The sequence below is a fragment of the Tupaia chinensis genome, unplaced genomic scaffold (genome assembly GCF_000334495.1).
Source record: "Tupaia chinensis unplaced genomic scaffold, TupChi_1.0 Scaffold146907_1, whole genome shotgun sequence".
In the NCBI taxonomy this organism is placed as follows: Eukaryota; Metazoa; Chordata; class Mammalia; order Scandentia; family Tupaiidae; genus Tupaia; species Tupaia belangeri.
In genome coordinates, this window is record NW_006206760.1 from 3343268 (window position 1) to 3353711 (window position 10444).

A 10444-nucleotide genomic window follows, 5' to 3' on the forward strand; every position below is an offset into this window, starting at 1 on the left:
CCTCTTTTCTCTAGGGCCCCTGTACTTGCTCTATTAACTGATGGAATTGAATTGGGTATCTTCCAACAGCTTTTTTGAGGTGGTAATTCTATGATTACTTGTTGTATTCGTTACATTTTAATTATTTAATTTTATTTTTATTCCTTAGCAAATGCTGATGTTTTGAAGGCCATGGTAGCTGATAACAGTGTGTATGATCCTGAAAGGTGAGTGCTGCTTTCCCATTTAATGGGACATCTTTTCAATTATTGGCTCACATGTAGTGACATTTGAAATGTGACTTCGAGAGGACTATTGACATTTCAGGCCAGATCATTCTTTCCTCGGGGGAACTGTCCTGTGCACTGTACAATGTTGGACAGTTTTCCTGGTCTTTGCTCAGTCACGTCAGTAGTAATTTCCCCACCCCTACTCTCCAAAATTCATCAACCCAAATGTGTCCACACATTGTCAATGTTCCCTGGGAAGCAACCTCTTCACCCCCCATTTAAGAACTATTGTGTTGGAGAATAATAATCAGAAGAAACAAGGCACAGAAGTTAAGCATGTAGCTTTGTCATTGGGGGACTTTGGTTGAGTCTTAGTGTTGCCATATAAGACTTCCTGTTCTTGGGCAAATTCACTGTCTACTCTGAGCTCAGGTCCTATTACCTATAAATGGAGATAACTATTATACCAACTTCACTGCATTGAGAGACCTCCAAGAGCGATGATGGTTGAGTGAACAACCATACTGGTTTTTAGGATACCTGCTAAGTTCTGTTCTTGTATCAATGTTTCAGATGGTGGTTGTCAAGCATCATAGTCTTTGTAATTAGTTACAGATAACTGTATTTCTGTTTCATTTTTCATTTCTGTCACAAGGAGTGTTTATTGAATGCCTGCTGCGTGTTGGGCATTGTGCTAGAGTTGGGCATTCACTGACCCTTGCCATGGGGGGATCTTAGTCAGGGGATGCAGATGTGTGTGAGCTCTTTGTGAATCAAGATCCCCAAACTGCTGGAGGAGAGTTGAAGACCAGAGGCTCTGGGGGGCCATGGAGCCAGTGGGAAGTCAGGGAGGTCTGCAGAAGAGGTGCTGTCTGCACCAGGTGTGCAAGAGGTGGAGACAGGAGGCAGGGGCTGGTCAAAGCCAAAGCAAAGTCCAAGAGAAAAGACCCTGGAACATGTGATGTGGGCTACGCCTTCTCATGATTGGGTTTAGGGTGGATAGAGGATGTGCCAGGGACAGTAGGGAGATGGGGACTGAGTGACAGGCAAGGAGGTTGGGTCTTTTTCCACTTCCTGTGCCGGTGGTGTACCCATCACATGCCAGACAATGTACTATGTGCTTGTAAATGTAATAGGTAATGTAATATGTAATTTGTGCTTGTTAACTGGTGTGAGTTGTAATAATAATAGATAATGTAATTTGGGCTTGTAAACTGGTGCAAGTTGGAGCGGTCTCTTGGGCAGGAAGGAGAGTTTAGGAAGCTCTGGTGATGTTCACCGAGATATACGGGCTATGCTTTCTCCCCATCCCAGCCTGCCCCAGTCATCTGGTGTTAGGACCACGTTGGCTCACGGTAACTTCATCTCAGTTGCTTTTGTAGTGCCTGTTGTTGGGGGTTTTGTACCTCGCCAGTGCTTGGTAAGTGTTTGTTGAATAAATGTTTTTTTAACTCTTCAATCCAGCCTTCTGAAATGTGTTAATTTCTTTTCTTTTTTTTTTTTTTTGGAGAGGTTTTTTGCTATAGGGTGCATGCGCTCACCAGACAGACAGAGAGAGACAGAAAGCGAGAAATCACCCCCCAGGGGAGATGGTCACGCCGCAATCCCTTCTCCTCCATTCTCCTCTCGGGATCTTGGGCACGCACGCACACGCGCCCGGCGTGAGTTTTAAGCCACCGGGTCCAGGACGCGAACTGTGGTCGACTACGTGGGAGTCCAGCGACATAGCCAGTACGCTAACTGCTGGTTCCCGAAATGTGTTAATTTCACATAGTCACACCCTGGGAAGGTACTGCTTTGTATTTTTATTTTAATAATTTAAAGGACAGCCTTGAAGAACATCAGAAAACCTGCCTGTCTGTAACGTTGGAGGGTCCTTGCTCAGCCTTGGGCTGGACTTCTCTAGTGTGTAGAAGGCCCAGGTTTCGGCAGCTTGAAGGCTGGTTTCTGCCATCACCAGCCTTCCGTGTGTATATGGAGATCTTGCCACAGTCTCCGTGTCAGATTCTATGTGACAAGCTGCCACACCTACACCCACATGCGCCAGAGAACCGATTCGTCATCCGTCTGGCCTGGTCCTGTTCCAATTCTTCCTTTCCTAGTGGGCCAGAGAGTTGATATGTTATTTTTGAGAATAACCCACATCTGGCCTATATTATTCCACTTTTTAGATTTTCAGTAGTCTGACCAGATTGTTTTCAGATTATCAAGGAGGTCTCCATTGTTTGTCACGCACTGTGTACACTGTATGGCAGTTAAGAGGGTAGAGTTTGGAATTAGATATTCTGTGTTTGGCTCTTAGATTCATCACTTGTTTGCTGGGTGACTTAATTTCTCTGAGCCGTGATGTTTTCTTTTCTTTCTTTATTTTTTTCTTTTACTTTTTTTTTTTAGGTTTTTGCCATAATGGCACATGTGCTCACTGGAAAGAGGCAGAGAGAGATAGTGAGAGGGAAAGTGAGAAATCACCTCCTAAGGCGGATGGCCATGCCACAATCCCTTCCCCTCCATTTCCCCTCCATTCTCCTCCTGGGATTTTGGGCACGCACACACAAACACACCCAGTGTGATTTTCACTGGGGCTGAGACTTGAAACACAGTTGGCCATGTGGGTACTTCACCACTTGTTGACCCCCAATGTGTTCATTTCTAAAATGAGGCAGTGAACCTGTGTCATAGTGAATTAACATACAGGATGCTTAGAATATGAAATGTTAGCTCTTTCTTCTTACTGCTACCTGCTTTGACATTACCTTTGATAACCTTGACCTGAAAGTTTCCTTCCTTTGATGGGGTAAAACATTGTGACTGTCTTAAATCACCCGATACTTCGTTTGGAACTGACATTTCTCTGTCTTCATATGTTCTGGGTATGTCTTTGCTTAGGGTTCTAGGAAGACACTTGGCTACGTGTGAGAAATTGATATGATTGTTTCTGAAGGGAGAAAGAAAGAAATTCACAGAGCGTATCGTTGTTAGAAGCAGTCACTCGTTTCCAGCCAATGAATTCCATTCGAGAGCGATACATCTCATTATTGCTGTTTAAAATAAGCCATTATTACACGGTCGTGAGAGCCGACTACCTGCTGTGTACGATCAGTTCACAGAGTCTTTCTACAGTTGGAAGATGGAATCGTTTTATTTTTTCTGTTTAAATGTGCTTTTGCCTCCCAGGTAGAGAGACGGCCTTCTCTGGTATTTATTCCTTCAAGTAACCAATTTTCTCTTTTCTTTTCCCTTCTAACCTTAGTCCTGTGACTCCCAGCACTCCGGGGAGCCCACCTGTGAGTCCTGGGCCTTTGTCACCAGGGGGCACCCCAGGAAAGCACGTCTGTGGCCACCATCTGCACACAGTGGGCGGTGTTGTCGAGAGGGACGTGTGTCATCGGTGTAGGCACAAGCGATGGCACTTCACGAAACCCACCAACAAGTCCAAAGAAAGCCGACCGAGGCGCCAAGGAGAGGTCACCGTCCTTTCTGTAGGCAGGTAAGATCTCTTCAGATGCTCTGGGTTTATATATGCCATGGCGGTTGTGGTGTGTGGAATGACATGGACCCATTAAATGTAGGCTATGTTCTCCTAAGCCTGGCTCACATCCTACCTCTTGAGTCTTTTTGGTGTTTTCTGGTCTGAGCCCCGATTTTTTAAAAAATGTTTTTTAAAAAATTATCTATGAAAAATTTGCTATAGGCAAATGTGCTCACAAGAGAGAGAGAGGAAAAAGCCATCAGGTCCGGAACTCAAATCGTGGTTCTTAGGACCAGCAGTTAGCATAATGGCTATGTCGCTGGACTCCCACGTAGTCGACCGCGGTTCGTGTCCCGGACCCGGTGACTTAAACTCACACCGGGCGTGTGTGCGTGCCCAAGATCCCCAGAGGAGAATGGAGGAGAAGGGATTGCGGCGTGGCCATCCCCCCCGGGGATGATTTCTCGCTTTCTGTCTCTCTGTCTCTGTCTGTCTGGCGAGCACACGCGCCCAATAGCAAAATCCTCTTCAAAAAAAAAAGAAAGAATAGCAAAATTGCGGTTCTGCCATGTGGAAGTCCAGTACCTTAACGACCACCACGTCATCTGCTAGCTGTGAGCCCTGATTTTTTTAACTACTGAAGAATCCTAAAGGATAGTTATTGTTAGAGCTGATGGGTGGTATTTTAATTAAGGTAAATAGGGGTCGAGTACTTCCTATTTGAAATACTTGGGACTGGGAGTGTTTTGGATTGTTTTAGATCTTGGAGTGTCTCTATACACGCAATGAGATAGCATGGGGATGGGATTCGAGTCTGAACGTGAAACTCGTCCATGCGTCATACATACCTTGTACACACAGCCGAAAGGCCATGTCATCCAATATTTTTCTATGACAGCATTTTGACTGCAACCTGTTTCATCAGGCCAGGTGTAGAATTTTGCACATGTGGTATCACATTGGTGCTCCAATGTTTCAGATTTTAGGGCATTTCAGGTTTTGGATTGGAGTTTTGGATTGAGGAGGCTCGACCTGTAATTACTTACGCACAGTGACAGATAAAGACCGCGGTCTTCACTACCTATGAATAGAAGTTTCTATTTCACTGGTGGGAATTCTACAGCACAGGATCAAAGGATCAGTGGGTGGCTCTTCATGTTGTCACTGAGAGCCCCTGGCCCCTTGGATCCAGGGCTCTGGCAGATTTGTGGAAGAAGAAAGTCCTTGGAGGATTGCTCACAAGGGGTATTTCATGAGCTAGGCCTGGGAGTGGTGCATGTCATTTCAGTTCACGTCTCAGTGCTAGAACTCAGTCACATCCAGCTGCCAGGGGGTGGGAAATGTCATCTAGCCGTGTGTCCCGAAGAAGAGAAGAGGGCTCTGTCCACAGCTCTCTGATCTCTGCCTCATGAGCGTCAGTGCATTGCTGAGATTGCTTTCTTGTAGTGTTCCCTCTACTGTGTCCCGAGTTTCTCAGTCCTGGGGTACTTTTCACCTGTGGCTCATACACAGTGTGGCCATCTTGCAGTTCAAGTGATGAATGAAGCTGACTTTCTATCAAGAATATCCTTATTATTATTATTATTATTGTTTGCTAGAGGGCATGTGTGCTCACTAGAGAGAGAGGGAGAGACACAGAAACGAGAGAGGAGAAAGCAACTTTCCTGGGGAGGGGTCATGCTTCAATCCCTTCTCTTCCAGTCTCTCTCCTTGTGGGATTTTGGGCACAGGTACATGCACCTGGCATGTTTCTCAAGCCTCTGGGTCTGGGACTCGAACTGCATGATTGGCCGTGTGGGATCCAGTCCCCTTAATCACCATGCCACAGACCTGACCCACCGTCCAGCGTTTCTGCAGTGAAGATTTTTGCAGTTCCTGCTATTTGGATCACAAGTTTCATATAGGGACTGCATGGTTCACGCTGCGTTTGCAAAGCAGATTAGAGTAATGGCTGAGAACACGCTTGCTGGGGTCAGACGGGGTCAGCACTGAGCAACATTTGATTGTGTGATGCCTATTATCCTTCCTCCTTCACCAACAGACGTCTGGGAAGCGTCCTCGCGACGCATTGCACCCACCTTGCTTGAGTTCTGGCACTGCTTCTTACAAACTATCACGTCTTTGTGTGCCTCAGTTTCCCTCCTGTCTACAGTGGGGATGTCAGTTACACTCATCTCACGGGGTCACTGTGAAGACTAAATACGGTGACTCATGTAACTCCTGTCACCAGTCTAGGGCACTTATTATGCACTCTAATGCTGGCCATTCTGATGTTTTCTTTAGTGGAGTCGAGTCTTAGCATGGCTTGCACAAACACCATGGCGGACTGCCGGCCCATTTGCCACTCAGAGCAAAACAGGACAACTCATGACCACACTGCTGTAGCAAGGAGCAGTCATGGGATGTCTGAATGCAAATGGGATGAGACCTGTAGCTTGTTTGGACAAAGCACATTTTGTTTTCTTGGGGGAAAAACATATCTGTGGAAATTTTCAACTCAGATGCAACACGGCTTTTGGAAATGCCCCAAACTCAGCTCTCTTTCTTGGCGAGTGGACACTATGAGCATTTATTTACGGGCTGTTTTTTAGCATGTCTTGCTTACGAGAGAACAGCTTGACAGGACAGATCGTTGTCCACTTTTCCCTGTTTTTTTTTTCTTTAACTTCCTCCAAATCTTCTGCCTCTTCATAGCTGGTGATCTCATTTTGAACAAAGAAAGGTAATTTATTTTAGATAGTTTTAAGGGAAATTAAGATCAGAACTAGAAAGAAGCTTTTATTTATTTATTTATTTATTTTTATTTATTTATTTTTTAATTAATTTTTTTTGAGAGATTTTTGCTATAGGGTGTGTGTACTCGCCACAGAGATAGAGAGAGACAGAGAGATTAAAAAGTGAAAAATCATTCCCTGCGGGGAATAGCCATGCCGTAATCCCTTCTTCTCCACTCTCCTCTTGGGATTTTGGTCAGCTCTCACACACACACACACACACACACACACACACACACACACACACATATCTGGCATATGTTTTAAGCTGCTGTGTCTAGGACTTGAACCGCAGTTGGCTGCGTGTGAGTCCAGTGACATAATCATTATGCTATCTACTTGTCCCAGGAAGAAGCTTTTATGAAATACTCTGGAAAATTGATGATGCTGTACTAAGAAAAGAGTCAGAGAGACTGAATTTCTTTAACTTCTACCTTAATTCTTAATGAAAATCACTTCCTTAAACTTCCTTAATTTTTTCCTTCATCTTTAAGGAAAATGAACCTGAATTTGGCATTGAAACACAGACAAGTGCTGAAACCCTACCACCAGCTAAAACCTAAAAAATGTGTCATTGGAACACTTCTCACGCACTCTCTCTCTGTCTCTGTGTGTGTGCATGCGGGTGTGTTGAGATAGGACCATCTGACAGTAGTGTATTTTCTTTCGGTAGTTCCGTAATGAACACTTTGGTTCCATCAGTCTAATTTGTAAACCAACCGTGCTCTTCTTTTTTTTTTTCCTAGAGCCTTCCGTGGTTAATAAAAAAAAGCACAGCTGACATTAGAGCCCATGTCATTGTTAGAAACTATGGCTCTGAGGCTGTTTAATATTTGAGTACCTGTGTCTTTAATTCATTTTGCCCACTCTATACAATATCCAGCGAAGTCTATGAGGTGTTGGAGAGGAAAACGTCTGGGCCAGGTGGGGAGGTTCGCTGGGTCAGAATGTCTTCCTATAGAATGTCTTGTTTTCATTGTTGGCCTAACGTTTGGCTGAATTTGTCTGGGATTCTTCTGAGGGGTGATTTTTTTGTTTGTTTGTTTGTTCATAATTCTTGCGTACTAGAAAAGCAAAATCCGTGACATCATCTCTCTGCCCCTCAGGTTTAGAGTTACAAAAGTGGAGCACAAGGCAAACCAGAAGGAGCGGAGGAGTTTGATGTCCGTTGGTGGGACTGAGAGTGTCAACGGGGACGTGCCTGTGACACCCGTGAAGAGAGAACGGAGTGGCACGGAGTAGCAGGTGAGCTGTGGTTTTGGTGACATTGGAGTGGGATGGTGCGTAGTGCAGGGAGGGTACAGAGAACCTCCCAGGAGGCTCTGACATTACAGGAATGGCATTTGGCAGGGAAGAGGGAAAGTGTTCTGGAATTGTAAGACTGAGGCAGATTGAGCAAGGCCGTCTGTCTGTCTAGAGCTTTTTGTAAGGAGGCTACACACATGTTGCCTCTAGGAGCTTGAACTGCCTGATAATGAGGATAGAGGATGACACATGAGGCAACGTGGAATGGTGTGGGTTGTGGCAAACTAGAACCACATCCACCACAGGCCGCACTTGACCACAAGGTAGAAAGTGCTTTTGTGTTGCTATATTTTTCTACTCAAAACAGAGGGAAATCCAGGCCTTTTTACTGTGAAGTCACTACAGCTTTTAAAATGTTGGCAGCTCATTAAATTTCCTTTAAAAAAAATCGTGCAAGCCGAATGACACAAAATCTTGTCGTCATTTCTAGGTAGACTATGACTCAAGAAGGGTTGGCACAAGCAAACCAATGCTTTTTCTATGAATTGCGTTGGAAACCTGTTTTCCTTGCTGTGTCAGAGTTATGAATTACACCCAGTAGGAATGTAACTCTTTTCCACCAACTATTTGGAAGCGATTGAAAAGCAAAAGTGAACGTTTCTTGGTTTGGCCTATTTAATTTTGGAAGAAAAATGCTTTTTTTTTTTTAAAAAAAAATAAAAGATCAAAACACTGTGATAACTTGATATTCGCTTAGCTTTCATCTTACTCTTTTGCAGTTCTGACTTGAATCATATTTATCCTTTTTATGCTTTTTAGAATATCTCAAAGGCCAAGTGCAAAGACTTGGGATGGATTGTACCCTGAAAGCCCTATTGGAACGCGAGCTGAACATTAAGGAGCAAGAGTTTATACTTACAAAGACAGGGGAGAGAGGCAGATGGGGAGTGTCAGGCAGGGTCCTTGAAGCTACAGGGAAATAGCAAAGTTGAACCTGAACACTGGATCTAGGTTCACTTCTTAGTTTGCCACTCCTTAACAAGGGGACCTGGACCAGGGACTCCAGTTTTTAAATGCTTCAGTGGAAATATTGTTTCCTGCCATGAGGGATGGCAGTGAGATTTCCCTGGAGAAACACAAGCCCAAGGCTTGGCACATAGGGAACGCTAAGTCAGTGCTACTGATGGTGTGAGTTAATTCACTTTGGGTCAGTGTAGCTGAGTGGAGGAGAGCAGTGGCTTGAGCGATGAAGCTCCTCGGATAAATAATCTGCCCAGGCTCGGAGGGGTTGAACGTATTCCGGAAGTAATCTGGAAGAGTTCTGTTCCTGAATTCTCTGACACATAGGGGCTTTAGTAAGTGTTGGTGTGTGCAGTCTCCCATTTGGGGAGATCTGGCCCCTTCCACTGAGTTTAGGAGCGAAGTAGGTGGCTTCTTTCAAGAAGAGGAAGTGCAGAAAAGTCTGTCTTTGGCTTCTCAGCCAGTTATGGGTGACCATGGGGAAAGAAGACAAGAGGCATTTAGGAAAAGAAAGGGGAGGTGAAAATAGTGACAACCACAGCTATGTGGATTCAGTACTTCAGCCTTCTAGGCATTGGACTGATATGTATGTCCCGTGTCGTCATGATGAAACATCTAACGGTGTTGATACTGTCATCTCATATTTACCGATGAGGAAACTGAAGGATGGAAAGGGTGAATTACATGGTGGTCACAGAGGTGCAAAGAGGAGCTGAGATCTCAACCTAGCTCTCACAAGATCAGCCACCCTCGCTTCTGTCACCCTCAGTGCTCATGAAGGAGAAACTCTATAGACACATGAATGGATTCTTGCTTATGCCATGATCTAAAACTTCCCTGGTCTAATATGGTAGCCATTTAAATTTATGTGGCTATTTAAATTTAAATAAATTTAAACATTTTGTTTTAGGCTGGGCCCGTGACTGAATGGTTAAGGGAGATGGATCCCACGTAGTTGACTGTGAGGTTCAAATCCTGGCCCCGGCAGATTGCAAAATGTGTCAGGTACATGTTCACGTGTGCCCCAAATCCTGACAGGATGGAGAAATGGAAAAAGGATTTGTAGCATGGCCATGCCCTATCGAGGAGTATCTTCTCTCTCTCCTTTTATCTCTCTGTCTGTCTCTGGCAAATGTACACAGCATCCTCTGTTTAAAAAAATACATATTTTAAAAATGTATTTTCAAAAGAATCATTTAATTTTATTTATTATTATTCTCTAATTTGATGAGAGAGAGAAGAAAATAAGACAGCAAGTTGCCAGGTCCGAGACTCAAACTACGGTCAGCCACGTGGGAGTCCAGCACCTTAACCACCTTGCCACTTGCCGGCCCCTAGAAAACATATTTTTATGAAATTTAGTCCTGCAGTTAGGCAAGTCATATTCCATTGTTCAGTAGCCATGGATAACTAGGGTCCTACCAGAGTACCTGGCGTAGTTATAGAACATTTCCATCATCACAGAAAGTATTATTGAACAGAGAAGATGGTACCTAAGGCCCAGACCCTGGTGAATAAGAGAAGCATTCTGAGTAAAATCATTAAGACTTGCCTGTCTAGGAAGAGAAGCATCTGGTTATTCAAGTCTAAGATGAGGAAGGCCCAGCCAGGTTAGCTGCCAAGAGAGCATGGGTCACACTGACAGTCTGCATTAGTCATTAACCGGGCAGTGCGTTGAGAGATGGATCAGACCGTGTGTTATGAAGACAGCTTGCCCTCGGGCAGGA

General features: G+C 44.5%; 1 protein-coding gene across 4 annotated transcripts in view; it reads left to right on the forward strand.

Moving 5' to 3' along the window:
• RELL1 (RELT like 1) overlaps positions 1 to 10444 on the forward strand; it is a 63791-nt gene that overhangs the window by 39667 nt on the left and 13680 nt on the right. For 3 of the 4 annotated variants that reach the window (XM_006169254.3, XM_027768564.1, XM_027768566.1), the window contains exons 4-6: positions 149 to 206; positions 3460 to 3696; positions 7559 to 7697. In XM_006169254.3, coding sequence (XP_006169316.1) covers positions 149 to 206; positions 3460 to 3696; positions 7559 to 7694 — 431 coding nt within the window. In that variant the 3' untranslated portion in view covers positions 7695 to 7697. Of the gene's footprint in view, positions 1 to 148; positions 207 to 3459; positions 3697 to 7558; positions 7698 to 8516; positions 9589 to 10444 lie in introns of those variants that run through there. The other variant, XM_027768565.1, reaches the window with a different exon arrangement.